Below are 27,615 nucleotides of genomic sequence, written 5' to 3' on the forward strand. Positions count from 1 at the left end.
AAAAAAGAGATTTGAGAGTAGTGGAAGAAGATGAGAGAATGAAAGAGTGATAGACTAAGAGAATAAGATAATGAGTATTTATAGGAAGAGAAATGATGAAAAATTACATTTAGAAAAATGAGAGTTACAATTCTAATTTATTGTTTTGTTTTAATACAATTGATTAATACAACTTAGTGGAGAAATAATACAACTTAGTAGAGAAATAAAGTTAATGCATAATTTATAGGGAGAAGCTATAAAGATTTCAGTTTTATATTATGTGAGTTAAATATGAAAATTAATTGTTTTAAATTTGTGTTTTAATATAATTTTTTTTTTGTTAAAATTGCATTGCCAAATGGACCAATAAGGAGAGACTGAAACTCTACTTTTATATATATGATTGAATATACATCTAATCATGGCCTAAACATTAAACAAGGAAGGAAGGCTCTATCAAGTAATCAACTCCAGGCCTTCCGTCTGGGTGGGATTGGGTTTTGACCCAAATTTTCTTCAAATTAGTGTTAGTAGTCAAATCCAGTTCTTTTCCTTTGTCTTCCTTTAAGCCCATTAATGAAACGACGCCGTGCTAATAATAAGTTGGGCTATATCGAGCAGGTTAACTACAAATATGGGCTGGGCCCAAATTTATTAGAACATAAAATGTGAATGGAGCGACCCATATACAAAATAAATAAATACTTGTATTTACATAAAAAAGAATCAATTGGTTGCATGCAGTTGTGGTGGTGGCGAATTTTGTTTTTGTCACCAGGTGGTGAACTAATAATATCTGATCCATTTATAATTTTGTCAGGAATATGAGTGTATGTTGAAATTGAGCAACCTTGAAGAAATTGGATAATCTTGATAAAAATTACAAAGTTTGTGATTTAAATTTAAATCCGTTTAATTCACTTGATANAAAAAAAAAAAAAAAAAAAAAAATCAAAGAGCCATCACTTCTGACGAGAATGAGCCCACCACGGATCTGTCAGATAATTTAACTTACATCTATAAAAATCCTTCTTCATCGGCTTTCCGACTCACCAACTCCGCTAAACAACTCTCTCTCTCTCTCTCTCTCTCTCTCTATTTTCTCCTAAACAGATCTCTGCTTCATCACTCGAGTTGTATCTCTTCCATGGGTAACCGATTTATTATATCTTCTTTCTCCATTTTGTTTACGATCGATACATGTTTTACCATATCTTACTTCTTCTTCTTCTCTTCGATGCTGATTTTTTCCTAATCTTTTGTTTGTGAAATCTGGTTTTGAATTTGATTTACTGTGTCGATCTATGCGTTTTCAGCTTCCGAGAATCCTTTCCGGAGTATACTGAAGGCGTTAGAGAAGCCTGATGGTGGCGAATTCGGGAACTACTACAGCTTGCCTGCTTTGAACGATCCCAGGATCGGTGAGTTTTTTTAGCTTTCATCTGATCCATGTTAAATGCTTCTTGTTAGTTAGGCGAACATGATTTGTGAGATTCATGTGAGAACTGAGATGATGTCGTCATGATCTCGTTGTGGTGGTGGATGTGCAGATAAACTACCTTATTCCATTAGGATACTTCTTGAATCGGCTATACGTAACTGTGATGAGTTTCAAGTTAAGAGTTACGATGTTGAGAAGATTCTTGATTGGGAGAATACTTCTCCCAAACAGGTTGAGATTCCTTTCAAACCTGCTCGCGTCCTTCTTCAGGACTTTACTGGTGTCCCTGCAGTTGTTGATCTTGCTTGCATGAGAGATGCCATGAATAGTCTCGGTGGGGATTCTAATAAGATTAATCCGCTGGTTAGTTTCCCCTCTTCCTACCGAGTTTAATTAATACTTTTGTGGTATGCTATAAGGTTTTGATACAAGGTTTTGATACAAGGCGTTGATATTTGCAGGTCCCTGTAGATCTTGTCATTGATCACTCGGTTCAGGTGGATGTGGCGAGATCAGAGAACGCAGTGCAAGCAAATATGGAGCTTGAGTTCCAGCGTAACAAAGAAAGATTTGCTTTTCTTAAGTGGGGTTCCAATGCCTTTGACAACATGCTTGTCGTGCCTCCTGGATCTGGAATTGTTCATCAAGTAAGTAAAGCATTCATGGAAAACGATACTGTTTCGATGCTGTAAGTTTTATTTTATTTATGCTTATTGAAGATACTAAGTTCTATAATTTTCTGATTGACAGGTCAACTTAGAATACCTTGCCAGAGTTGTTTTCAACACAAATGGACTTCTTTATCCTGACAGTGTTGTTGGAACAGACTCTCACACCACCATGATTGATGGACTGGGTGTTGCTGGATGGGGAGTTGGCGGTATAGAAGCTGAAGCTACCATGCTTGGTCAGGTAAACATCGAGAACTCAGAGCTAACTGTCCGAACTCTTTCTGAAACTTAGATCTCTATCTAGAGATGATTCTTATAAACACTCCGTTGAAGTTTCTTCCATTATAAACCGTAGCATGAATTCATCTGTTTCTATGCAGCCAATGAGCATGGTCCTGCCTGGTGTTGTGGGTTTCAAGCTAACGGGAAAACTAAGAGATGGAATGACTGCTACTGATTTGGTCTTAACAGTGACTCAGATGCTAAGGAAACATGGAGTAGTTGGAAAGTTTGTTGAATTCCACGGTACATCCATAAAAAAAATTTATATCTTGTTTCATATTTGTCACTTCTTTACCTATCCAGTACCTGACTGAGTTAGACTAATTCCCATATGCATCCACTGCGTTTCTATACACAGGGGAAGGGATGAGAGAGTTGTCTTTAGCTGATCGTGCTACAATTGCCAATATGTCTCCTGAGTACGGTGCAACCATGGGATTCTTCCCCGTCGATCATGTCACTTTGCAGTATCTCAAGTTGACAGGCAGGAGCGATGACACTGTAAGGGGTTACAGGGGGAAATCTACATAATTTTTAGTATGCTATTGCATTTCATTGGGGTAGTGATTGGTGAATTGAATTGCAGGTTTCTATGATTGAGGCGTATTTACGAGCAAACAAGATGTTCGTGGACTACAGTGAGGAAAAGCTTGGCATCTGTATGTTTCATTTCTTTTGTCTATTGTCATCTATCATACTGCATAACATATTCTCCACTTGGAACTTGGAACTCATCTCAGCCGGAGAGTAAGACAGTGTACTCCTCAAGTCTGGAATTGAATCTCGAGGATGTGGAACCTTGTGTTTCTGGTCCCAAGAGGTACTATTAGCGAATGTCTCAACAGAAATATATTATCTCTTCTATTTCAAACATTTATTCTCTATGCACAATACAGGCCGCACGATCGTGTTCCTTTGAGGGAAATGAAAGCAGACTGGCATTCTTGCCTAGATAATAGAGTAGGATTCAAGGTTAGAATTCTCCTTTCTGTTCAGAAGAAATGCTTAATGTGAATGTTTGTAGTCCGGAAAGCTTTATCTTTAGGAAAATGATGGCACATCTAGAATGTTACTATGGTTTTGAAACAAGAATAGGTATTATGTTGAGGTATTTGACTTATTAAGCGGGTCCTGGAATTGGCTATCTCCTGCAACACTTCTGTTTTTATAAGTTAACTCCAGTTTACAAAAATTGTACTTAGTGAATCTACTTATCCATGATATTTCCAGGGTTTTGCTGTACCAAAAGAAGCACAGAGTAAGGTTGTAGAGTTCGATTTTAACGGGACCCCAGCACATCTTAGACATGGAGATGTTGTTATAGCAGCAATCACCAGTTGCACAAATACCTCAAACCCTAGTGTAATGCTTGGCGCTGCCTTGGTTGCAAAAAAGGCCTGCGACCTAGGACTGGAGGTTTGACAACGTCCATTCTTCCCTGTTCTTTTGTGTCATCGTGTTTTAGTATCTTTCTGCGTAAAGGAAATAATAGAAGTGTTTGAACATTATTAGGTTAAGCCATGGATTAAAACTAGTCTTGCTCCTGGCTCTGGAGTTGTGACAAAGTACTTGGCAAAGAGGTACAGCAGATACACCGTTGAATGTTTTTTGTTAATTATTTCATTATTCTCTGTATCATGGTGGTCCTGAGTTTTCAAGTCTTGCAGTGGCTTGCAGAAGTACTTGAATCAGCTCGGCTTCAGTATAGTTGGTTATGGGTGCACCACATGCATTGGAAATTCGGGAGATATCCATGAAGCTGTGGCTTCAGCAATTGTTGATAATGGTAAGTCCTGAAGTAGTTAATGATGTAATTCTTATTTACTTGAATTTTCGAAGGTGAAACTAAAATATTTCTCATATATGTACAAGACTTGGTGGCATCCGCTGTGTTGTCCGGGAACAGAAACTTTGAGGGACGTGTTCACCCGTTAACAAGGGCTAATTATCTAGCTTCCCCACCACTTGTTGTAGCCTATGCACTGGCTGGCACTGTATGTTAATGCTAACTCTAAAACCATTACTTAACAATCAAGTATTCATGTATGAAGCACTGTATCAATCTTATGGATACTACTCTTGTAGGTTAACATTGATTTTGAGACAGAGCCCATTGGAACTGGGAAAGATGGCAAACAGATATTTTTCAGGGACATCTGGCCCTCTAACAAAGAAGTGGCTGAGGTAAACAATTACATGATGCTCATGCATACACAAAACAAGAATTTTTATATTATTTGTTTGTTTCAGTAATATATAATTTGTTTGTTTTAATCTTTGTTTCAATTTTTCAGGTTGTTCAATCTAGCGTCCTTCCTGATATGTTCAAAGCTACATATGAAGCAATCACCAAAGGGAATTCCATGTGGAATCAGTTATCTGTCGCGTCAGGCACTCTCTACGAGTGGGACCCGAAATCAACTTACATTCACGAGCCACCTTATTTCAAGGGCATGACCATGTCTCCACCTGGTCCACATGGTGTGAAAGATGCTCACTGTTTACTCAATTTCGGAGACAGTATCACCACTGATCACATCTCACCAGCTGGTAGCATCCACAAGGACAGTCCCGCGGCTAAGTACTTGATGGAACGAGGTGTGGATAGAAGAGACTTCAACTCTTACGGGAGTCGGCGTGGTAACGATGAGATTATGGCGAGGGGCACTTTCGCCAATATCCGTATTGTGAACAAGCACTTGAAAGGAGAAGTTGGCCCCAAGACAGTTCACATTCCCAGTGGAGAGAAGCTTTCTGTCTTCGATGCTGCCATGGTATAATCCCACACACTTTTTTATCCTTTCTAAAACATCAAATTCTAGCTCTTTGATCATTAGGATGACTTGATGACTTAGGATTACGGTAAGCTTTGTGTAAGTACTACATCTCAACTCTTAGCTATAGGTCTACTGTACCAAGCCTAAGATTGAATGTAGCAGAGTAGAGCTTTTGTGAGTTGGTTTAGTGAACAGTTAGTGAAGGCTTCGTTAGTAATAATGTGTCAGCAGATTGTTTTGGGGGTGGAAGTTTCAGTGTTTAGTTCTCTGATTTGGTCAACTAGAATTAGACAGCAGTTTCCGTGACTATCTTCTTATCCGACTTTTATCTATCTGTCCTGCACCAGAAATACAGGAATGAGGGACGCGACACAGTCATTTTGGCTGGTGCTGAATATGGAAGTGGAAGTTCTCGTGATTGGGCTGCTAAGGGTCCGATGCTTCTGGTACATTTCTGGCTTACACGCTTCAGCTTTTTAAATGTTTAACAACACACATTTTTACACTAGTTATGCGATTTTTAATCGCTACTCTACCACAGGGCGTGAAAGCCGTGATCTCAAAGAGTTTTGAGCGAATTCACCGAAGCAATCTTGTGGGAATGGGAATCATACCTTTGTGCTTCAAGACAGGAGAAGATGCCGAGACTCTAGGCCTTACGGGTCAGGAGCTTTACACCATTGAACTCCCAAACAAAGTTAGTGAGATCAAACCAGGACAAGATGTAACGGTCATCACAAACAATGGAAAATCTTTCACATGTACACTCCGATTCGACACAGAGGTAAATTTAGAAAACAGGGTATGGTATAGTTTGGCTTCTTTTTCCCGTCTTCATTATTAAGAGGACTTTGGAACTGCAGGTGGAGCTGGCTTATTTTGATCACGGAGGGATATTGCAATACGTAATCAGGAATCTGATCAAGCAATAAAATCTCATAAACCAGGAGAGACTTGAGTTACATCCAAAAGGTTTGTTGTAATAAAAATGTTGTCAGGGAGGAGGACGAGAATGGCGTTAAATTCAGAACTTTGCTTCTTGCTATTAGTCAATTTGAAATAAATATGAGAACTATTTCTTCTTTTTGATTCAACATGTTCTGCCAATGGAAATAAACACAAACTTTGTAGTTTTTGGTCAACATATATAAATGATGTTTTCATAGTAGAACTTGAATAAAAAAAATGAAACTTCGTGAGGTTGTTTGAGAGATCATGGGAACCCTGCAAATGACGACAGAAACATTAAAACAGTCTTGAGACGATCCAAGTAATCCATGACTAAAGTGAGGGTAAGAGCTAACCTTCTAAAAGCTAAATATATTATTTTTAAACTCATGAAAGCGAAACCATTTAGTTGATGCCCACTTGTTTCCTTTGATGACTGGAGAACCACCTGAACCAATCAAACAAGTTTTTGAAAGTTTTGGTATACATCTCATGACCTTAACTAATTAAGCCAAAAGGGGTATTTATACTACGATTTATAAGAAGTTCAGAGAAAGGCAATGTATCTTCTCTTTCTCTCTTACCATGTTGGCTCGAAGGGTCTTGAGACCCGTCAGGCCTCATGCTCCAGAAGAGTAAAGCGTCTCCCTTCTTTGGTCTAACAGAGAGTCCTTTTTTACTAATGTTTCCTTTGGCTGCAGGGAAAACTGTTTCGCCGCCTTCTTCAACATCCGAGCTAATTTAGTAGTAGGATTAGAAAACGAAGATTAACTCATGCGCATTGTATATAAATTCATTTTCTTCATGTGGTTGATTTGAGAAATATTAATAAGGGTNAAAGGTTTGTTGTAATAAAAATGTTGTCAGGGAGGAGGACGAGAATGGCGTTAAATTCAGAACTTTGCTTCTTGCTATTAGTCAATTTGAAATAAATATGAGAACTATTTCTTCTTTTTGATTCAACATGTTCTGCCAATGGAAATAAACACAAACTTTGTAGTTTTTGGTCAACATATATAAATGATGTTTTCATAGTAGAACTTGAATAAAAAAAATGAAACTTCGTGAGGTTGTTTGAGAGATCATGGGAACCCTGCAAATGACGACAGAAACATTAAAACAGTCTTGAGACGATCCAAGTAATCCATGACTAAAGTGAGGGTAAGAGCTAACCTTCTAAAAGCTAAATATATTATTTTTAAACTCATGAAAGCGAAACCATTTAGTTGATGCCCACTTGTTTCCTTTGATGACTGGAGAACCACCTGAACCAATCAAACAAGTTTTTGAAAGTTTTGGTATACATCTCATGACCTTAACTAATTAAGCCAAAAGGGGTATTTATACTACGATTTATAAGAAGTTCAGAGAAAGGCAATGTATCTTCTCTTTCTCTCTTACCATGTTGGCTCGAAGGGTCTTGAGACCCGTCAGGCCTCATGCTCCAGAAGAGTAAAGCGTCTCCCTTCTTTGGTCTAACAGAGAGTCCTTTTTTACTAATGTTTCCTTTGGCTGCAGGGAAAACTGTTTCGCCGCCTTCTTCAACATCCGAGCTAATTTAGTAGTAGGATTAGAAAACGAAGATTAACTCATGCGCATTGTATATAAATTCATTTTCTTCATGTGGTTGATTTGAGAAATATTAATAAGGGTTGGTTTGCATACAGGTACATAAGAACAGTAGCAATTCTTTGGAATCCGTCAAAGTGAGGCTCAAATTTTTGCCCAACTCCATAATGGATAACTTGAAGCGGTTCTCCATTTTCTGCAGTTTCATTACATCAACTCCAAATTAAAAAAAGATTTCCAATAAAAAATGAAGAGTAACAGCGTCGTTAGTCAAAAAAGTTACCTAGTGTAATGATCTAAGACGACCAAGTTAAAACAGAAGCCACATACCTACAGGAATGAAGGTGAATTCTGAAATCCTTTCCTCAATCTTTTTCACGATGTTGTCTTGTTCTCTTCTAAGAAAAGTTCCTGAACTCGTCCGTGCGCTGTACATTAACAGATTTTCAAATCTCAAAATCTTTCCAAATTACACTTAAAAGACGGGGAAAAACAAAACAAAACTGACTACATAACCTGCTTTCTTTACCGAGTCCAGTTATCTTGTCGTGCACTTTTGACTTCGCCATACTAGGTTTCGCAAGGCTAATCAAGTGCTCACATTCTTCATTTTTCTTACAAAATTGAAAGAAGAGAGCCTCAGATCAACTCCTAAACTTTTTCATATAAAGCATGAGAGAAACATGTACAGTTCCCTANACCCTGCAAATGACGACAGAAACATTAAAACAGTCTTGAGACGATCCAAGTAATCCATGACTAAAGTGAGGGTAAGAGCTAACCTTCTAAAAGCTAAATATATTATTTTTAAACTCATGAAAGCGAAACCATTTAGTTGATGCCCACTTGTTTCCTTTGATGACTGGAGAACCACCTGAACCAATCAAACAAGTTTTTGAAAGTTTTGGTATACATCTCATGACCTTAACTAATTAAGCCAAAAGGGGTATTTATACTACGATTTATAAGAAGTTCAGAGAAAGGCAATGTATCTTCTCTTTCTCTCTTACCATGTTGGCTCGAAGGGTCTTGAGACCCGTCAGGCCTCATGCTCCAGAAGAGTAAAGCGTCTCCCTTCTTTGGTCTAACAGAGAGTCCTTTTTTACTAATGTTTCCTTTGGCTGCAGGGAAAACTGTTTCGCCGCCTTCTTCAACATCCGAGCTAATTTAGTAGTAGGATTAGAAAACGAAGATTAACTCATGCGCATTGTATATAAATTCATTTTCTTCATGTGGTTGATTTGAGAAATATTAATAAGGGTTGGTTTGCATACAGGTACATAAGAACAGTAGCAATTCTTTGGAATCCGTCAAAGTGAGGCTCAAATTTTTGCCCAACTCCATAATGGATAACTTGAAGCGGTTCTCCATTTTCTGCAGTTTCATTACATCAACTCCAAATTAAAAAAAGATTTCCAATAAAAAATGAAGAGTAACAGCGTCGTTAGTCAAAAAAGTTACCTAGTGTAATGATCTAAGACGACCAAGTTAAAACAGAAGCCACATACCTACAGGAATGAAGGTGAATTCTGAAATCCTTTCCTCAATCTTTTTCACGATGTTGTCTTGTTCTCTTCTAAGAAAAGTTCCTGAACTCGTCCGTGCGCTGTACATTAACAGATTTTCAAATCTCAAAATCTTTCCAAATTACACTTAAAAGACGGGGAAAAACAAAACAAAACTGACTACATAACCTGCTTTCTTTACCGAGTCCAGTTATCTTGTCGTGCACTTTTGACTTCGCCATACTAGGTTTCGCAAGGCTAATCAAGTGCTCACATTCTTCATTTTTCTTACAAAATTGAAAGAAGAGAGCCTCAGATCAACTCCTAAACTTTTTCATATAAAGCATGAGAGAAACATGTACAGTTCCCTATGTGTTTGTACTGGTGGAGGAGCAAGTAAGATCTAAGCACAAACTACATGGGACATTCTAGTTAACATCAACAAGTTTTGTAATTTGTTTAGCTTGTCTAACAAGAAATATCCAAATTATAGCATGAAGATATTGTTAAGTTCTTATCATTCATCATTCATCAAGCATATATGTATAACAATCTATATAAATAAATAAAGATCCCAAATTAAGAAGAAACAAATTTACCAAAAAATTGTGGTAAACGAAAGCTCTAGGCTCCTTCGAGATGATTTCGATCCAACGCTCATGAGGAAATCGCAGCGAAGTCGTAACGTTGTTTTGGTTACACGTAAGTGCAGTCAACAAGGGGGGCAAAGAACACAACAAGATCATGTCCTTATTTTTGTCCTCAATCTTCAAATCCACAGACACTAGATTATCACCGACTAATTCTTCGAACGTCTTGACGTGCTGCAGTAGATCTGACGTTTCATGTATCTTCAGCCCTTTCAACCTATGCCTCAGATACAGTTCGGTAGACTGGGACGTCGACTTAGACATTAAGTTCACAAGTATGTATCTGAGTATATCAGACAATGAACTTAAAAGATAGAGAACGAATTTAATTANAAAAAAAAAAAAAAAAAAAAAAAAAAAAAAAAAAAAAAAAAAAAAAAAAAAAAAAAAAAAAAAAAAAAAAAAAAAAAAAAAAAAACGAAATTAAATATGAATTGTCAGCAACTGAGATAGTGACACTTGTCCTACAAAAAAAAAAAAAAAACCAAAAAATCTCGAGAAGTTTATCAAACTTAAGTTCCATCGATTTTTATAATTAGGGTTTTGGTATTGTTACAGTAGTTGCTAATTACTGTTATTATGTGTATCAAAACAAGTTCTAATTTAAAGGCCAGAAGGCCATTTTGCTGGCGCAGCAGCGTTTGATATTCGAGAGCTTTAGAGAGACGTATGTATCAGGATGACAAAACCATATAGAAACATACTAAGTACATGTTGGTGTGGGATCATATATAGAAACCTGCAAAAGACGACAAAATCATTAAAAATCTGAGATACAATGGATTCATTCACGCATATGATGTTAAGAGCTTACCTCTTCAAAAGCTATCTTATTTTCATTCAAGCTTTGTACTCGTGAACGTGAAACCACTTAGTTGATGACCACTTGTTTCCTTTGATCACTGGACAACCACCTGAATGAATCAAAACATTGGTCTTAGATCTCTACTAACTCATTGGCAATGTATGTAGTATCTATCTGACTGATCTCTCTCTCTCTCACCATGCAAACTAGAAGGGTCTAGAGACGCGTCAGGCTTGATGCTCCAGAAAAGTAAAGCATCTCTCTTCTTTGGTAAAACAGAGAGTCCTGTTTTGCCACACTGTGAGAGCTCGTTCCACCATGGGACATCACTAACGTTTCCTTTGGCAGATGGGAAAACTGTTTCGCCGCCTTCTTCAACGTCCGAGCTAAGGAGTTCAAATCAAAGAATAAAGAGGATTAACTTGTGGCTAATAAGAATTATTGTAAAGGGTTTTATGGTTACGCACAGGTACATAAGAACTGTAGCAATTCTTTGCCCTCCTTTCCTGGTGTTGAACTCATCAAAGAAGTAGTCGTGGTGAGGTTCATATTTCTGCCCAACTTCATAATGGAGTACTTGTAGCCCTTCTCCATTTTCTGCAATTACATTACATCAACTATCCATTACGACAAAGAAACTGATATGCACAGAAGCCACACATACCTATAGGAATGAAGGTGAAATCTGAAATCCTATTCTCAATATCTTCCACGACTTTGTCATGTCCTCTCTTAAGAAAAGTTCCTGAACTGGTTCGTGCTCTGCTCAATGAAGGATACATGTATATACAAATTGAGAATTCTCAAATATTTCCAAATTGAGCATGATGAGGGAAAAAGGACAACACTAGAATACAGAACCTGCTGTCTTTGCTCTTTCCGGTTTTCACATCTACCACTTTTGACTTCACCATACTAGGTTTCGCGAGGCTAATCAAGTGCTCACATTCTTCATTTGCCTTACAAATTTTAAAGAAATAGAGCCTAATTAAAGATCAAATTCCAAAACTTTGAAATATGTATAAAATCATCTCAAGCATGAAAGCCTAAACATCACATATACATTCTTTCTCATGAGTAAGAACTAGATACAAAACTACATGTTAATATCTTATCTTGTCTGCCAAGAAACACTTAACTATACATATGAACTAGCTTACTAGCATGTAACATGTTCAATTGTGATCGATCAAGGATCTTAATCAGAATTTTATCCGAAAAGATTACCAAAAAATTATGGTAAATGAAAGCTCTAGGCTCCCACGAGATAACTTCAAGCCAGCGTTCACCATTACCGTCTTCTTCGTCTCCATAACTCTCCCTATACTTAAATGAATTCAAAAGTTATTATTACTTAAAGTACTTGAATGTAACAACAACAAAAAAAAACATCATATCACTAACCTCTCCTCGATCGTTTGTACAACCGTTGTCAAATCCATCGGCCTAGAGGAGTTATTGGTGATGCTCGGTAGTGAAAGTATTCCAAGACAGACAAGGATCAGAATGACGAAAATTACAAGTATGAGAACTGTAAAAGCTTGCATCGATAAAGATTTACGCGGCTGATGATGACGGAGATGATGCTTCGGTTTCTTCGCCATTTTTTTGTTTGATTCTACAAATCTTGAAGAATCCTATAGAGATCTAAAATCGAAAGACAAAAGAACAATTGACCGTTACATGAAAACATGCAATTGAAAATGGAAGAGAAAGTAAAGCTATATTTTAGTTCTTTTATCGTTTTAGTTTCGTCTTAACGTGTCTGTTATATACAGAAACAGAGTGGCTTCACACAACTTGACGTTAGAGTTTGGACTATGCATCCCTGTAAGTTTTCTCCCCTATAATTTTCCGTATTTATGAGTTCACCCTACTTTGATAGAGTTAGAAAAAATTGAATTTATTTTTGTTACCCTTTGGAATACTTAAGGTGTTAGGTATTTCCTGTTCCGAAGATGAAATGAAGATAACTAAACGTTTCAATCTAAACTACAGATTAGATTCTTTAGCTCAGGGACTCCTCTTCGTTTATAGTTTTGGCCACTAGCGCAATTAATTAATTTAATAGAACCTTTAATGGTTACGATTTATCCCCAAACATGGTGAAATAAATAGTGAGAGTATTATTATTCTGCAAACCGAAATTGTTTTCTTATTAAACCGAAAGATACACTACAAAACCGATATAAACCGAATCTTGATATGATTACGCGTTTTTTTAGGTCAGCGCCGACGTAGACTCGTTACAATCCGTTTAAGTGGGCCTGAGAAGTTTACGGCCCATATAGCCTAAACCGACCTCTGAGCAGCCTCTTCTTCTATAAATAGAGGCTTAGGGCACCGATCTATTCTCTTTTGCTCATATCTCTCTTCACGAAGAGACGAGAGAATTCCAGATCTGGTCGTGTCAAACCAGAGAGGGAAAACTCGAAAACGAAAAAATTAGCTTTAAGTATAACTGTAAACTGACTTCACAGATTCAAAAACAAATTGTCAAAAAGAGGGAAACAACAAACTAGGGTTTTTTTTTGGGATTTGATTCCCCTTTTTCAATTCGCGTTCTAGGGTTTTCGATTTTTTCGATTTCGTCTTTGATCGGAGTTTAGCCGCCATGGATACACGTTTTCCGTTCTCTCCGGCCGAGGTCTCCAAAGTCCGGGTGGTCCAGTTTGGCATCCTCAGCCCCGATGAGATCGTAATGTTCCTTTCTCTCTTTCGCTTTCGCTTTCTCTAGCTCTTTTGAGTTCATTGCTCCCCGGCGGTTTAATTGGAGTGTAAATTATAGAATTCGATTGGATTAGCTAAGGAGCATGTTCTTTTCAATCTATTGATCTTAATTGCAAGTTACGAGTAGTAGGAGATTATGATTCGTTGGGTATCTAATGGCTTTTTGTTTTCTTTGTTTTTTTCAGAGGCAAATGTCTGTTATACATGTTGAGCATAGTGAGACGACAGAGAAGGGTAAACCTAAGGTGGGAGGATTGAGTGATATCCGGCTTGGTACGATTGATCGGAAGGTGAAGTGTGATACGTGTATGGCTAATATGGCTGAGTGCCCTGGGCACTTTGGCCATCTTGAGCTCGCCAAGCCAATGTATCATGTCGGTTTTATGAAGACTGTATTAAGTATCATGAGATGTGTCTGCTTCAATTGCTCCAAGATTTTAGCTGATGAGGTATGTACAAACTTATCTTGTTACTGTATCCCTTGTTTTGCTTCTTGTATAAGACAGATTGGAACTGTATGTGTTGTATTAGTGTTGGGAATAATCCAATTGTNTTCACTCTATTGATCTTAATTGCAAGTTACGAGTAGTAGGATGAATCGTTGGTATCTGATGGCTTTTTTGTCTTTGTTTTTTGTTTTCTTTCAGAGGCAAATGTCTGTTATACATGTTGAGCATAGTGAGACGACAGAGAAGGGTAAACCTAAGGTGGGAGGGTTGAGTGATATCCGGCTTGGTACAATTGATCGGAAGGTGAAATGTGATACATGTATGGCTAATATGGCTGAGTGCCCTGGGCACTTTGGCCATCTCGAGCTCGCCAAGCCAATGTATCATGTCGGTTTTATGAAGACTGTGTTAAGTATCATGAGATGTGTCTGCTTCAATTGCTCCAAGATTTTAGCTGATGAGGTATGTACAAACTTATCTCGTTACTGTATCCTTGTTTTGTATGGGCTGTATTAGTTGTTGGGAATAATCCAATTGCTTATTTTCGTGAAGGAGGAGCACAAGTTTAAGCAGGCTATGAAGATAAAGAATCCCAAAAACAGGCTTAAGAAGATTCTGGATGCTTGCAAAAACAAGACCAAATGTGATGGTGGTGATGAAATGGATGATGTCCATAACAAAGACACGGACGAACCTGTAAAAAAGAGCCGTGGTGGATGTGGTGCACAGCAACCAAAGCTGACTATTGAAGGTATGAAGATGATTGCAGAGTACAAAATTCCAAGGAAGAAAACTGACGAGCCGGATCAGCTTCCAGAGCCTGCAGAAAGGAAACAGACACTTGGTGCTGATAGGGTTCGTCCCTTCTTTCTTATGAAATTAGTCACTACCTCTTCATGTTTGCGGTAATCTTATAACACGTGAAATTTTTGCAGGTTCTGAGTGTTTTAAAGAGGATTAGTGATGCGGATTGCCAACTATTAGGGTTCAACCCTAAGTTTGCTCGCCCTGACTGGATGATTCTTGAAGTCCTCCCTATTCCTCCACCTCCTGTCAGACCATCTGTAATGATGGATGCCACTTCCAGAAGTGAGGTAACTGGACTTTGATTTACTGAATAAGAACTTTGGATAGATTCTAGTACAGAGTTAGCAACTTGATGTGTGTCACTGAGTTTGTGTTTGTTGTTGATGCAGGATGACTTGACCCATCAGCTAGCCATGATTATTCGACACAATGAGAACTTGAAAAGACAGGAAAAAAATGGGGCGCCAGCTCATATTATATCAGAGTTTACACAGCTCTTGCAGTTTCATATAGCTACCTATTTTGATAATGAGTTACCTGGACAGCCAAGGGTAATGCTTTTGTATCCTTCCAGATATCTGGTATGATACATTCGGATGGTACTTTATCTGGGTTGGCTTTATTTTCTTCAGGCTACTCAAAAATCAGGGAGGCCTATTAAGTCAATATGTAGTAGGCTGAAGGCAAAGGAAGGTAGAATCAGGGGAAACTTGATGGGAAAACGTGTTGATTTTTCGGCACGTACTGTTATTACACCAGATCCAACAATAAATATTGATGAACTTGGTGTACCCTGGAGTATTGCTCTGAATCTCACATACCCAGAAACTGTGACTCCATATAACATTGAAAGGTTTGTATGTCTGGTGTTTATTTTCTTTTCAGAGTGTCTTTTTTTTTTTCCATGTTTTGTTGACAATTTATTTTGCAGATTAAAGGAGCTCGTTGATTATGGGCCACATCCTCCACCTGGCAAGACTGGAGCGAAATATATCATTAGGGATGATGGCCAAAGGCTAGATCTTCGGTACCTTAAAAAGAGCAGTGATCATCATTTGGAACTTGGATACAAAGTATATACTGCTTTTCTTTATTCCATCTACTCAACGCACAAAGGTTGCTATTCTGGAATTCATCATTTTTTATGTTTCTTGGTCACAGGTTGAGCGACATTTACAGGATGGTGATTTTGTTCTGTTTAATCGTCAACCAAGTCTGCACAAAATGTCAATCATGGGTCACAGGATTCGGATTATGCCATATTCCACTTTCCGTCTGAATTTATCTGTCACTTCGCCTTACAATGCTGATTTCGATGGGGATGAGATGAACATGCATGTACCACAATCATTCGAGACCAGAGCCGAGGTGTTAGAGCTGATGATGGTTCCTAAATGTATCGTCTCTCCCCAGGCGAACCGGCCTGTGATGGGAATTGTGCAGGATACTCTCCTAGGGTGCCGTAAAATTACAAAAAGAGATACCTTCATAGAGAAGGTAATAATCTCATTAGCGGTTGCATGAAAATTATTTTTGAGTTTGATGAGAGGTGAAACTAACTCGTATGCTGATGATATCTATTTCATTTTACAGGATGTATTCATGAATACGCTTATGTGGTGGGAAGATTTCGACGGGAAAGTTCCAGCTCCTGCAATTCTGAAGCCACGTCCTCTTTGGACTGGCAAACAAGTTTTTAATCTTATCATACCAAAACAGATAAATCTGTTGAGGTACTCCGCCTGGCACTCAGATTCAGAGACTGGATTCATAACTCCGGGGGATACCCAGGTGCGAATTGAAAGAGGGGAACTTCTTGCTGGAACTCTTTGCAAAAAGGCCCTTGGTACATCTAATGGAAGTCTCGTGCATGTCATTTGGTAAGTTACAGCATGGGGAATTGTTGATGTAATTAACTTACTTGGCACAAAATTACCTTACACATCATCGGGAATTGTTGATTAATTAGTTTCATGATCTCCTTTGTTTTAATTTATGTTCATAACTTGGTTTTCAGGGAAGAGGTTGGTCCTGATGCAGCCAGGAAATTCCTTGGTCATACTCAGTGGCTTGTAAATTACTGGCTTCTGCAGAATGGTTTTACCATTGGAATTGGTGACACAATTGCTGATTCATCTACGATGGAGAAAATCAATGAAACTATTTCTAACGCAAAAACTGCTGTCAAAGATCTAATCCGGCAGTTCCAGGAAAAGAAATTGGACCCTGAACCCGGCCGAACTATGACAGAGACATTTGAGAACAGGGTTAATCAGGTACATTAAGGAATTGATTTTTAGTTAGTTCTAGTATTGTGCTCTGTCAGTACATTATTTTGTCTGTGCTAACTCATAAAATTTTCTTGTAGGTCTTGAATAAAGCTCGTGATGATGCTGGAAGTAGTGCTCAAAAGAGTTTAGCAGAAACCAATAACCTTAAGGCTATGGTGACAGCAGGATCGAAAGGAAGTTTCATTAATATTTCTCAAATGACAGCGTGTGTCGGCCAGCAAAATGTTGAAGGGAAGCGGATTCCATTTGGATTTGATGGTCGAACATTGCCACATTTCACCAAAGATGATTATGGTCCTGAGAGTCGTGGATTTGTAGAGAATTCGTACCTTCGTGGTCTGACACCTCAAGAGTTCTTTTTCCATGCCATGGGAGGAAGGGAAGGTCTTATTGATACTGCTGTGAAGACATCAGAAACTGGATACATCCAGAGGCGTTTGGTAAAGGCTATGGAGGATATTATGGTTAAATATGATGGGACAGTCCGGAACTCGTTGGGTGATGTTATTCAATTTCTCTATGGTGAAGATGGTATGGATGCTGTATGGATTGAATCACAGAAGCTGGATTCCTTGAAAATGAAGAAATCGGAGTTCGATAGGACTTTCAAGTATGAGATCGACGATGAAAACTGGAATCCTACATACCTAAGTGATGAACATCTTGAGGACTTGAAAGGGATTCGGGAGTTGCGTGATGTATTTGATGCGGAATATCAGAAGCTTGAGACTGACAGATTCCAACTTGGGACAGAAATTGCAACAAATGGTGATAGCACTTGGCCATTGCCTGTTAACATCAAGAGGCATATCTGGAATGCGCAGAAGACTTTCAAGATCGACTTGCGGAAGATTTCGGATATGCACCCTGTTGAAATTGTAGATGCGGTTGATAAACTACAAGAGAGGCTGTTGGTTGTTCCTGGTGATGATGCATTGAGTGTGGAAGCACAGAAAAATGCAACACTGTTCTTTAACATTTTGCTTCGCAGCACTCTTGCTAGTAAAAGAGTATTGGAGGAATACAAGCTCAGCCGCGAGGCTTTTGAGTGGGTCATTGGTGAAATAGAATCGAGGTTCTTACAGTCGCTAGTGGCCCCAGGAGAAATGATTGGTTGTGTTGCTGCTCAATCAATTGGAGAACCTGCTACGCAGATGACTCTTAACACCTTCCATTATGCTGGTGTCAGTGCAAAGAACGTTACACTCGGTGTTCCCAGGTTGCGTGAAATTATTAATGTAGCTAAAAGGATCAAAACACCGTCCCTATCAGTCTATCTCACACCGGAGGCTAGCAAGTCAAAAGAAGGGGCTAAGACTGTTCAGTGTGCTTTGGAGTATACTACTCTCAGGAGTGTCACTCAAGCTACGGAAGTCTGGTATGACCCAGATCCAATGAGTACTATCATTGAGGAGGACTTCGAATTTGTGAGGTCCTACTACGAAATGCCAGATGAAGATGTTTCTCCGGATAAAATATCTCCTTGGCTGCTTCGTATAGAGTTGAATCGCGAGATGATGGTTGATAAGAAGTTGAGTATGGCGGATATTGCGGAAAAGATCAACCTTGAGTTTGATGATGATCTGACTTGTATATTCAATGATGATAATGCCCAAAAACTGATCCTTCGAATTCGTATTATGAACGATGAGGGGCCTAAGGGAGAATTGCAAGATGAATCAGCTGAAGATGATGTTTTCCTTAAAAAGATTGAGAGCAACATGCTGACGGAAATGGCGCTCAGAGGAATTCCAGACATCAACAAAGTTTTCATTAAACAGGTTAGAAAAAGCAGGTTTGATGTGGAGGGTGGATTTAAGACATCTGAAGAGTGGATGTTAGACACAGAAGGTGTTAATCTCTTAGCTGTTATGTGCCACGAAGATGTGGATCCAAAGAGGACAACAAGCAATCACTTGATTGAAATTATTGAAGTTCTCGGAATCGAGGCAGTTCGCCGTGCTTTGTTGGATGAACTCCGGGTTGTGATTTCCTTTGATGGCTCTTATGTGAATTACCGCCATCTTGCCATCTTGTGTGATACCATGACCTATCGCGGTCATCTAATGGCTATCACTCGACATGGTATCAATAGAAATGACACTGGGCCTCTGATGAGATGCTCTTTTGAAGAAACAGTTGATATTCTGTTAGATGCTGCAGCTTATGCTGAGACAGACTGCTTGCGGGGTGTTACTGAGAATATAATGCTGGGTCAACTTGCACCAATTGGAACAGGAGATTGTGAACTGTATCTGAATGATGAGATGCTGAAGAATGCTATTGAACTCCAGCTCCCTAGCTATATGGATGGTCTAGAATTTGGAATGACTCCTGCTCGTTCACCAATATCAGGCACTCCTTACCATGAAGGCATGATGTCCCCGAACTACCTGTTGAGTCCAAATATGCGTTTGTCGCCAATGTCAGATGCACAGTTTTCTCCATATGTTGGCGGAATGGCCTTTTCGCCTTCTTCATCTCCAGGCTATAGCCCGTCATCTCCTGGCTACAGTCCTACTTCCCCTGGTTACAGTCCCACTTCACCTGGATATAGCCCGACTTCTCCCGGTTATAGTCCCACTTCGCCTACCTACAGTCCCAGTTCTCCTGGCTATAGTCCAACAAGCCCTGCTTATTCTCCTACAAGTCCTTCCTATTCTCCCACCTCTCCGAGCTACAGCCCCACGTCTCCAAGCTACAGTCCAACGTCTCCAAGCTACAGTCCAACATCTCCTAGCTACAGCCCAACATCACCAAGCTACAGCCCGACTTCGCCTGCTTACAGCCCAACATCACCTGCTTATAGCCCGACTTCACCTGCATACAGTCCAACCTCTCCTTCTTACAGTCCAACATCGCCATCTTACAGTCCAACATCGCCTTCTTACAGCCCTACCTCACCATCCTATAGTCCCACATCACCATCTTACAGTCCTACTTCACCTGCATACAGCCCCACTTCTCCTGGCTACAGCCCAACTTCACCAAGTTACAGTCCAACATCACCAAGCTATGGTCCTACGTCTCCAAGCTACAACCCTCAGTCTGCTAAATATAGCCCATCTCTTGCTTACTCTCCTAGCAATGCAAGACTATCACCATCTAGTCCCTACAGTCCTACATCTCCAAGCTACAGGTTAGTGGTTTAGTCTATTCTCAGCTTGTTGATCTCTCTATGAAGCTTCTCGTATATTGTGTCATCTTTTCTATTCATTAACTCTTAATATTTACTCTGCAGCCCGACATCGCCATCATACTCACCCACATCTCCATCTTACTCACCTTCGAGTCCAACATACAGTCCCAGCAGGTTTGACTATTAAACGCATGAATATTGAATTGTTGATGCTTCAATCTCATTCGAAGATTTTCACAATCTAATTACTCTTCAAAATCTGAATTCTGTTAACCGGGTTGTTTCTCAAATTTGTCTCAGCCCTTACAGCTCAGGAGCAAGCCCTGACTACAGCCCAAGCGCAGGCTACTCGCCAACACTTCCGGGTTATTCACCATCATCCACGGGTCAGTATACACCACATGAGGGCGATAAAAATGACAAGACTGGGAAAGATGTCAGTAAGAATGATAAAAGCAACCCTTGAAAGAGAAAGAACAGACATCCTAAGTGTTAGGTAACGTCTAAATTTCTTGGAACCATTGGCTTCAAAATTCCTTGTAGCTCACAAACTCAGCCACGTGATGTTTCGTGTAACCCTCAGGGGATAAATCAAGAGACGATGAAGGCTGCCCAAAAGGACAAAACCGTTTCAAAAGGGATCTTCGTTGGAAAACTTTGTGACAATGGTTTTCTTAGTAAATCTTTTTTCGTGAGTTGTATATTATTCTAAACCTATCCATAAAGCCATACCCATCCTCTACCTCAAAAGAAAATAATATAACCAAAAAAAAAAACAAAATATATCATAAACTTTAGGCTTTTCGTCTGGTTCAGTTTTTGCTTTGTTTGATGATTTCAGTATGTAAAACGGTTCAACTTGAAAGGATTCTTTATGCTACTGTTGCTTCATTCAGTAGATATATGAATTGAGATTACTTTTGTTCCTGGGTTCCGACAAGTATTAAATTGACATGTGACCACTTTGGACAGCAAGACTTCCCAACATAAGTTTAGTTCTTGTTTTATTCGCACCTTGAAAGAATTGTTTTTGGGATTTTATGTGATTCATCATTTACCTCATTAATCTAATTTGTATATGTAATAAATGATTCAAATATCGAAGTAGAATCAATTAGATGGATATGGTGGGTAGATCTCAGATTCGCATTGCTGGTTTTTGACTTTGCCTTTTTAATTATTTGTTCAACGACAGAGAAGACCTCTTCACATCATCATGATCAATTCTATCAATTATTATATACTACCTTTTTCCTTTGCGTCTAGAAAAATATTGGTGCAACATTCTCAAATCAGAGATTCCCCATCAATAGATTTTGAGAACTAATTAAGTAAAGTTTAAAGGCCAGTCTTACCAATTAAAGAAGCTAAAAAAAAACGAAGAACGTGTGCAACTAACTGCTCTCTTCAGAATTCAGATCTACACGGAATCATGTCGTCAGTGAGTGAGTCCAACAACTCCTACACGTCGTGCCTCCACGTGTCCCGTCTTCTTCTTCCTTCTTTTGTCTTTCTCTCTCAAATCATTTCACCTAAAAATAATAATTTATCTTATATTCTAAAAATAACTTTTCTCAATCAAATCCATTTAACCCCAAAAAAAAAATAAAAAACTATTCAAATTCATTGCAGCAGCAACAACAACCGAGCCCTGTTCGTTAGGGTTTTCGGTTTTTGTTAGCTTCTTCATCTTCGTTTCATCCGCTTGTAACCATGGCGGCGAAATCACCGGAACCTACGATGCTTTTACACGGTGACCTCGATTTGAAAATTGTTCAAGCGAGGAGGTTACCAAACATGGATATGTTCTCAGAACACATGCGTCGTTGCTTCACCGCTTGTAACGCCTGTACTACACCAGCCACCGATGACGATCCTAGAGATAGAGGCGAAACCGGCGATAAAAACATCCGTAGCCACCGTAAGGTTATCACCAGCGATCCGTACGTCACCGTCGTCGTCCCTCAGGCGACTCTAGCTCGGACACGCGTTTTGAAAAACTCGCAAGATCCTACTTGGAACGAGAATTTCAAAATCTCCATTGCGCATCCGCTGTCTCATCTCGAGTTCCAGGTCAAGGACGACGACGTTTTCGGTGCGCAAATCATTGGCTCGGCTAAGATCCCGGTTCGAGACATCGTAACCGGTGAACGCATTTCCGGTTGGTTCCCTGTACTCGGCGCCTCGGGGAAACCGCCTAAGAAAGAAACCGCTCTGTACATCGATATGAAATTCACTCCGTTCGACCAGATCCATAATTACCGAATTGGAATCGCCGGAGATCCGGAGCGGAAAGGTGTTAAACGGACTTATTTCCCTGTGAGGAAAGGAAGTCAGGTTAGGCTTTACCAAGATGCTCATGTTATGGACGGAATGTTGCCGGAGATTGGGCTTGATAACGGCAAAGTTTATCAGCATGGGAAATGCTGGGAAGATATTTGTTATGCTGTTTCTGAGGCTCACCATATGATTTACATTGTTGGTTGGTCTGTCTTCCATAAGATTAAGCTTGTTAGGGAACCTACTAGGAAATTACCAAGAGGTGGCGATTTGACGCTTGGTGAATTGCTTAAATACAAATCCGAGGAAGGTGTTCGAGTTTTGCTACTTGTTTGGGACGATAAGACTTCTCATGATAAATTCGGGATAAGCACGGTTTGTGTTCCTTTTGATTAGTTTAGGAATTCATGGTTTGACAGAGTATTTGGTATTTTTCGATATTAAGATGTTGTTGTTTGGCTTTTCATTTTGCAGCCTGGAGTTATGGGGACACATGATGAGGAGACTAGGAAGTTCTTCAAGCATTCTTCTGTTATATGTGTATTGTCACCTCGATATGCTAGCAGTAAGCTTGGGTTGTTTAAACAACAGGTAAGTCCCTAGCTCTTTAAAGTATATGTTCTTTCCATGGAAGATTCTTTGTTTCACTCTCTCTAAGGTTTTAGTTCTGTGTTTATTTCCCAGGTTGTTGGTACTCTCTTTACGCACCATCAAAAGTGTGTTCTTGTAGACACTCAGGCTGTTGGTAATAACCGTAAGGTCACAGCTTTTATTGGAGGTATAGATCTTTGTGATGGCCGCTATGACACACCTGAACATAGGATACTACACGATCTTGACACTGTGTTCAAGGATGATTTTCACAATCCTACATTTCCAGTGAGTATATGATTATTTACTGGTTGTTTTTATGCTAGGATCCTACTTTCTTATATATTCCTGATTCTTATTGTGTTTCTACTTCCTCAGGCTGGTACTAAGGCTCCAAGACAACCTTGGCACGATTTGCACTGTAGGATAGATGGGCCTGCGGCATATGATGTTCTCATGAACTTTGAGCAGCGATGGAGAAAGGCAACACGTTGGAAGGAGTTTAGCTTACGTTTGAAGGGGAAAACTCACTGGCAGGATGATGCTTTGATCCGGATAGGACGTATATCATGGATTTTAAGTCCAGTGTTTAAGTTTCTCAAGGATGGTACTTCAATTGTTCCAGAGGACGAGCCATGTGTTTGGGTTTCTAAAGAAGATGATCCTGAGAACTGGCATTGTCAGGTCCTTCCAGATTCCTTCCAAACAATATTTTTTCATGTAACGATTTTTTTGTTGATTTGATATAACCATGTGGTTTCTTTGGCTTTCAGGTGTTCCGTTCTATTGATTCAGGATCTGTGAAAGGATTTCCAAAATATGAAGATGAGGCTGAGGTTCAGGTTGGTAGATTAACTTATTTTCACTAGTAATTGTCCTTGACATCAACCGTTACTCAGTGGAATTTCTGTTTATAAGCCCCAGATTGTATTAATTGCACTACTAAGTCTTCAAAATTATTTATTTACTGCAGCATCTGGAATGTGCCAAGCGTCTTGTTGTAGATAAAAGCATCCAGACGGCATATATCCAGACAATCAGATCTGCCCAGCATTTCATATATATCGAGAATCAGTATTTCTTGGGTTCTTCTTATGCTTGGCCTTCCTATAAAGATGCAGGTACGTTTTGATCTTTGAGTACAGTTCTTAGACTAGGAAATAAAATGCTCACATTGCATAGACTGTGTAAAGTCTAGTATTATTCTCAGTTACTAGTTTTGTATGTTTGGCTATATTTTCACCTGACTGTTATCCGGAATGTATTTCCATCTTTAAAAATGAAAGTGAATGAACTTTCGTTCGTGGATTTTCTGATTTTGGGTTTGTCTTGAATGACCAGGAGCTGATAATCTTATTCCTATGGAGTTGGCACTAAAGATTGTTAGTAAAATCAGAGCTAAAGAAAGATTTGCTGTATATGTCGTCATACCATTGTGGCCTGAAGGCGACCCAAAGTCTGGCCCTGTGCAAGAAATTCTATATTGGCAGGTAACAGTTTTAGCTGAGTTTAAGATCAGTGCCGATACCAAAATAGATTTACTCACTTATTTTTAAAGTGAAACAAACATTTCTGCTAAACATCCTTTGTGTTTTTCATTTTGCAGAGCCAAACTATGCAGATGATGTATGATGTTATAGCGAAAGAACTGAAAGCGGTGCAATCAGATGCTCATCCTCTCGATTACCTTAACTTTTATTGCCTTGGTAAACGAGAGCAACTTCCAGATGATATGCCAGCCACCAATGGCAATACGGTATAGAACTGCTACATTGACAAAAACTATAGCGTAGTGATAGAGAAATCAAATTCCTTTCTTATGATCTTTTTAACTGCATATCTCAGGTGTCGGATTCTTATAAGTTCCAGCGTTTTATGATTTACGTGCACGCAAAGGGGATGATAGTAGATGATGAGTATGTACTCATGGGATCTGCAAATATCAACCAAAGATCTATGGCTGGCACGAAAGATACCGAAATAGCCATGGGAGCATATCAACCTCATTATACATGGAATCACAAGGGAAAGCACCCGCGTGGCCAGGTTTGCCTTCCTCCTAACATCATCACCTGTACCATAACTGAAATCTCAAGAGTGTGTATTACAATCTGTATCTTTATGAAAAAATTTTAAAATTCCTGAATCATAGATTTAGAAACAATGGAGAAATGAGAAGTTAGGTTGAGAAATTGTGTGTGTTCTGCTCTAGATTCTTAAATCAGTGTATATAATGAAACTTGGTGAAAGTATAACACATAAAGAGGTTTGATGATATATCTTATCATATACACAGGTGTATGGATACAGAATGTCACTATGGGCAGAGCATTTGGGAAAGACTGGAGATGAGTTTGCAAAGCCATCAGATCTGGAATGTGTGAAGAACGTGAACGAAATCTCTGAAGGAAACTGGAAAAAATTCATAGATACGGAATTCGCAGAGCTACAAGGTCACTTAATAAAGTATCCTCTACTAGTAGACATTGACGGTAAAGTGAGCCCTCTTCCTGATTACGAGACTTTCCCAGATGTTGGTGGTAAGATCATCGGAGCTCATTCCATGGCTCTTCCTGACACTTTAACCACGTAATGTTAATGTTAATGTTAAATATGAATTTCAGCATTTTTAGCTGAGAATGTGTTGTTTGAGTTGTACATTTAACTGTGTTGTTTCTTTTGATACATTCTTTTGTGATTGACGTCAAGTAATTTATCTGCTTGGGTGCAAAATGTAGAGATAGTGAGTGATGATGAGGCAAAATTATATGAGGATGTTCTATGTTTTTTCTGGGTTTTTAATTTGATTAATGATTGTGAGCGTAAATGTTCGAACCGGACCAAACCGAAGATGCAGTGACAGGTCCATACTTTGATTCTGTGTAACTGGAGTTAATACCCGGAATAAAATTGAAAATACAGCAAAAACCAAACCGAACCGTCAGACCGGAAACTAAAATCCGGATTGATTACGAGTTGAAGAATGTGCACACCATAAGAAAAGGTGAGTCTTGCCACATGGAATTACTACTCGTTTAATATAAGATTTAAAGAATAAAAAAAGTTTCATCTGTAGACAAGGGGGAAACGAAGAAAGTGATTTTACGGGAGAGCTCTCTAACTAAACCCTAACTCTCTCCGTCTCGATCGCGACCTGACCTCTGTTTCTTTCGCAATGGTGAGCTTCTACGACTAAAATCTCTACGTTCTTCTTTGATTTTTTTTTTATATTTCAGAGGAAATTGCTGAGATATTTTACTTGGGTTTTTTTGTAGGCGGATTCTCCTCGAAGAAGGTTAGATTCGAAGTTTCTTTCTATTGCTTCGCATTTTTCAAAGCTGTTGTCTCTTTTGGTTTTTTTTATTGAATTGCATTACTGTTGCGTAAGCTCTGTGAATCTGACGGGATGGATTTGGGAAATTTTGACTTGTTTAAGATCTAGTTTTGGAGTACTTTTTTAATTTTTGTTGATTTGGGTTGCTGCGAACGCTAATTTAATTGGATTCTTTAGCTCATTGAGCTCAAGTTAGATGGTGTTTTTCAAGTATGCCTTGGATACACCTTTTTCTTTTTGTGTAATACAGTTTGTAATCGTAGAATTGATTTTTGTATTAGGGAAATCAGGGATTCACGATCTCCTTCACCCCGGAAAGGACGAGCCAGATCCAGGTCAAGATCTAGATCCAGGTCCAGGCTTAGGTCCAGGTCTAGGTCAAGATCTTTGCCTAGACCCATATCTCCGTTAAGAAGCCGTGGAAGGTTAGTTATCTCCGTTTTGCCTAGACCCAGATCTTTGTTTTGGGTATGTCACTGAAAAGTTTTGGAAGACTATTGCGTGCTAATCTTTTTTCATCAACTACACTTTATAGGTCAAGGTCAAGAAGCCGTGGAAGGTTAGCTCTAGCTTTCTCCTTCTGAATTGGAATGTCTTGTTGTCTGTAATTGGGTTGATAGTTTCTAATGTTTAGTTTTCTGTTATCTGAATGAATTTTGGTTTACAGAAGTGAAGTTGAAAACCCTGGTACAACTCTCTATGTGACTGGTCTATCTACAAGAGTCACTGACAAGGATCTTGAATCACATTTCTCCAAGGAAGGAAAGGTGATAACATCTTATTCTGATTCTCCTTTCTCATGTTGCCAGTTTAAAATATTATTTCTTGTCTCTGCATTTTTGAGCATACGATCCGTAATATGTAGTTTAACTAGTTTCATTTCTATAGGTTGCGTCTTGTTTTCTTGTGATGGAGCCGCGTACCCGTGTGTCTCGTGGTTTTGCCTTTGTTACAATGGATAGCCTTAAGGACGCTGAGCGCTGCATCAAATATCTCAACCAGTCTGTACTAGAAGGCCGATACATTACTGTCGAAAGGGTAAAAGTTTCATGCTTATTTTGGTGGCGATATGATTAGTTTGATATCATTATTTGTTGACTTGGAGGTTTTCTGACCATTCAGAAAATATTGCGTCAAGCAACAATCAGAGATGATAAGAGTACTCATGCTTGCTCAACATCATTAAGTGAAACACAGCTTGATCAATCGAATCGCCAGCTTAAACAGCTTTTCCAAATGTTCTGACCCAACTAATCATATGCAACTATATTGCCTCTACTCTCAACTCTCAACTAATCAAAGGACATTATCAACTATCAAGTATCAACAACTATTAGTCAAGTGTTCTCCAGACTAGGATGCAT

General features: G+C 39.0%; 6 protein-coding genes and 2 pseudogenes across 8 annotated transcripts; 5 read left to right on the forward strand and 3 right to left on the reverse strand.

Annotated features, from left to right (window-relative positions):
• Nucleotides 1,009–7,135, forward strand: LOC104729608 (aconitate hydratase 1). 2 transcript variants are annotated; one of them, XM_010448572.2, is made up of 20 exons: nt 1,009–1,133; nt 1,299–1,403; nt 1,533–1,786; nt 1,885–2,070; nt 2,174–2,335; nt 2,475–2,619; nt 2,735–2,877; nt 2,963–3,019; nt 3,117–3,196; nt 3,273–3,348; nt 3,607–3,792; nt 3,889–3,956; nt 4,044–4,162; nt 4,249–4,370; nt 4,462–4,560; nt 4,671–5,150; nt 5,501–5,599; nt 5,695–5,937; nt 6,017–6,125; nt 6,943–7,135. In XM_010448572.2, the coding sequence occupies exons 1-19, from the start codon at nt 1,130–1,132 to the stop codon at nt 6,083–6,085; spliced, it is 2,697 nt and encodes an 898-aa protein (XP_010446874.1). In that variant the 5' UTR covers nt 1,009–1,129; the 3' UTR covers nt 6,086–6,125; nt 6,943–7,135. The 2 variants fall into 2 exon arrangements, with proteins under 2 accessions (XP_010446874.1, XP_010446873.1); XM_010448571.2 differs by lacking the exon at nt 6,943–7,135 and having other exon boundaries at nt 6,017–6,321.
• On the reverse strand, nt 7,243–8,427 carry LOC104733124 (probable prolyl 4-hydroxylase 11). The gene is made up of 5 exons (XM_019233461.1): nt 8,401–8,427; nt 8,187–8,308; nt 8,001–8,098; nt 7,767–7,866; nt 7,243–7,654 (listed from the first exon to the last, which is right to left on the reverse strand). The coding sequence occupies exons 1-5, from the start codon at nt 8,425–8,427 to the stop codon at nt 7,417–7,419; spliced, it is 585 nt and encodes a 194-aa protein (XP_019089006.1). The 3' UTR covers nt 7,243–7,416.
• On the reverse strand, nt 8,399–10,089 carry LOC104733125 (probable prolyl 4-hydroxylase 11). Its single transcript, XM_010452736.2, has 6 exons — nt 9,775–10,089; nt 9,365–9,462; nt 9,179–9,276; nt 8,945–9,044; nt 8,681–8,832; nt 8,399–8,544 (listed from the first exon to the last, which is right to left on the reverse strand). The coding sequence occupies exons 1-6, from the start codon at nt 10,087–10,089 to the stop codon at nt 8,456–8,458; spliced, it is 852 nt and encodes a 283-aa protein (XP_010451038.1). The 3' UTR covers nt 8,399–8,455.
• LOC104729610 (probable prolyl 4-hydroxylase 8) lies at nt 10,328–12,350 on the reverse strand. The gene is made up of 8 exons (XM_010448573.2): nt 12,035–12,350; nt 11,858–11,951; nt 11,492–11,589; nt 11,295–11,392; nt 11,098–11,227; nt 10,829–11,016; nt 10,640–10,739; nt 10,328–10,564 (listed from the first exon to the last, which is right to left on the reverse strand). Exons 1-7 carry the CDS (start codon nt 12,232–12,234, stop codon nt 10,666–10,668), a joined length of 882 nt encoding a protein of 293 aa, XP_010446875.1. The 5' UTR covers nt 12,235–12,350; the 3' UTR covers nt 10,328–10,564; nt 10,640–10,665.
• LOC104729611 (DNA-directed RNA polymerase II subunit 1) lies at nt 12,993–20,969 on the forward strand. Of its 2 annotated transcripts, XM_010448575.2 has the most exons (14): nt 12,993–13,328; nt 13,546–13,809; nt 14,362–14,664; nt 14,745–14,903; nt 15,006–15,167; nt 15,249–15,469; nt 15,548–15,689; nt 15,778–16,113; nt 16,210–16,496; nt 16,634–16,892; nt 16,985–20,046; nt 20,149–20,220; nt 20,347–20,542; nt 20,630–20,969. In XM_010448575.2, the coding sequence occupies exons 1-13, from the start codon at nt 13,245–13,247 to the stop codon at nt 20,510–20,512; spliced, it is 5,517 nt and encodes a 1,838-aa protein (XP_010446877.1). In that variant the 5' UTR covers nt 12,993–13,244; the 3' UTR covers nt 20,513–20,542; nt 20,630–20,969. The 2 variants fall into 2 exon arrangements, with proteins under 2 accessions (XP_010446877.1, XP_010446876.1); XM_010448574.2 differs by lacking the exons at nt 12,993–13,328; nt 13,546–13,809 and adding an exon at nt 13,995–14,271.
• LOC104729614 (phospholipase D delta) lies at nt 21,623–25,704 on the forward strand. Its single transcript, XM_010448576.2, has 10 exons — nt 21,623–22,701; nt 22,801–22,917; nt 23,011–23,205; nt 23,296–23,601; nt 23,691–23,759; nt 23,891–24,038; nt 24,259–24,407; nt 24,524–24,673; nt 24,763–24,963; nt 25,214–25,704. Exons 1-10 carry the CDS (start codon nt 21,760–21,762, stop codon nt 25,508–25,510), a joined length of 2,574 nt encoding a protein of 857 aa, XP_010446878.1. The 5' UTR covers nt 21,623–21,759; the 3' UTR covers nt 25,511–25,704.
• LOC104729613 overlaps nt 25,901–27,615 on the forward strand; it is a 6,472-nt pseudogene continuing 4,757 nt past the window's right edge.
• Nucleotides 25,994–27,615, forward strand: part of LOC104729612 — a 5,747-nt pseudogene continuing 4,125 nt past the window's right edge.

The sequence above is a fragment of the Camelina sativa genome, chromosome 12 (assembly GCF_000633955.1).
Source record: "Camelina sativa cultivar DH55 chromosome 12, Cs, whole genome shotgun sequence".
Taxonomy (NCBI): Eukaryota; Viridiplantae; Streptophyta; class Magnoliopsida; order Brassicales; family Brassicaceae; genus Camelina; species Camelina sativa.

Bases quoted from the DNA above. Each gene is read 5' to 3' on its own strand.
- LOC104729614 (XM_010448576.2), top strand. From the start codon at position 21,760: ATGGCGGCGAAATCACCGGAACCTACGATGCTTTTACACGGTGACCTC. The intron at 23,760-23,890 runs GTTGGTAGATTA...TATTTACTGCAG, and splicing joins AAGATGAGGCTGAGGTTCAG to CATCTGGAATGTGCCAAGCG. The intron at 24,039-24,258 runs GTACGTTTTGAT...TTGAATGACCAG, and splicing joins GCCTTCCTATAAAGATGCAG to GAGCTGATAATCTTATTCCT.
- LOC104729608 (XM_010448572.2), top strand. The intron at 2,336-2,474 runs GTAAACATCGAG...GTTTCTATGCAG, and splicing joins AAGCTACCATGCTTGGTCAG to CCAATGAGCATGGTCCTGCC. The intron at 3,793-3,888 runs GTTTGACAACGT...GAACATTATTAG, and splicing joins CCTGCGACCTAGGACTGGAG to GTTAAGCCATGGATTAAAAC.
- LOC104729611 (XM_010448575.2), top strand. From the start codon at position 13,245: ATGGATACACGTTTTCCGTTCTCTCCGGCCGAGGTCTCCAAAGTCCGG. The intron at 14,904-15,005 runs GTAACTGGACTT...TTGTTGATGCAG, and splicing joins ATGCCACTTCCAGAAGTGAG to GATGACTTGACCCATCAGCT. The intron at 15,470-15,547 runs GTTTGTATGTCT...TTTATTTTGCAG, and splicing joins ACTCCATATAACATTGAAAG to ATTAAAGGAGCTCGTTGATT.
- LOC104729610 (XM_010448573.2), bottom strand. From the start codon at position 12,234: ATGGCGAAGAAACCGAAGCATCATCTCCGTCATCATCAGCCGCGTAAA. The intron at 11,590-11,857 runs GTAATCTTTTCG...AAAATTTGTAAG, and splicing joins TCATTTACCATAATTTTTTG to GCAAATGAAGAATGTGAGCA. The intron at 10,740-10,828 runs GTGAGAGAGAGA...TGATTCATTCAG, and splicing joins AGACCCTTCTAGTTTGCATG to GTGGTTGTCCAGTGATCAAA.
- LOC104733125 (XM_010452736.2), bottom strand. From the start codon at position 10,089: ATGTCTAAGTCGACGTCCCAGTCTACCGAACTGTATCTGAGGCATAGG. The intron at 9,277-9,364 runs GTTATGTAGTCA...GTTAATGTACAG, and splicing joins GGACTCGGTAAAGAAAGCAG to CGCACGGACGAGTTCAGGAA. The intron at 8,833-8,944 runs GTATGCAAACCA...CTACTAAATTAG, and splicing joins GCTACTGTTCTTATGTACCT to CTCGGATGTTGAAGAAGGCG.
- LOC104733124 (XM_019233461.1), bottom strand. From the start codon at position 8,427: ATGGATTACTTGGATCGTCTCAAGACT. The intron at 8,309-8,400 runs GTTTTAATGTTT...AGTTGATCTGAG, and splicing joins ACTTGGATCGTCTCAAGACT to GCTCTCTTCTTTCAATTTTG. The intron at 8,099-8,186 runs GTTATGTAGTCA...GTTAATGTACAG, and splicing joins GGACTCGGTAAAGAAAGCAG to CGCACGGACGAGTTCAGGAA.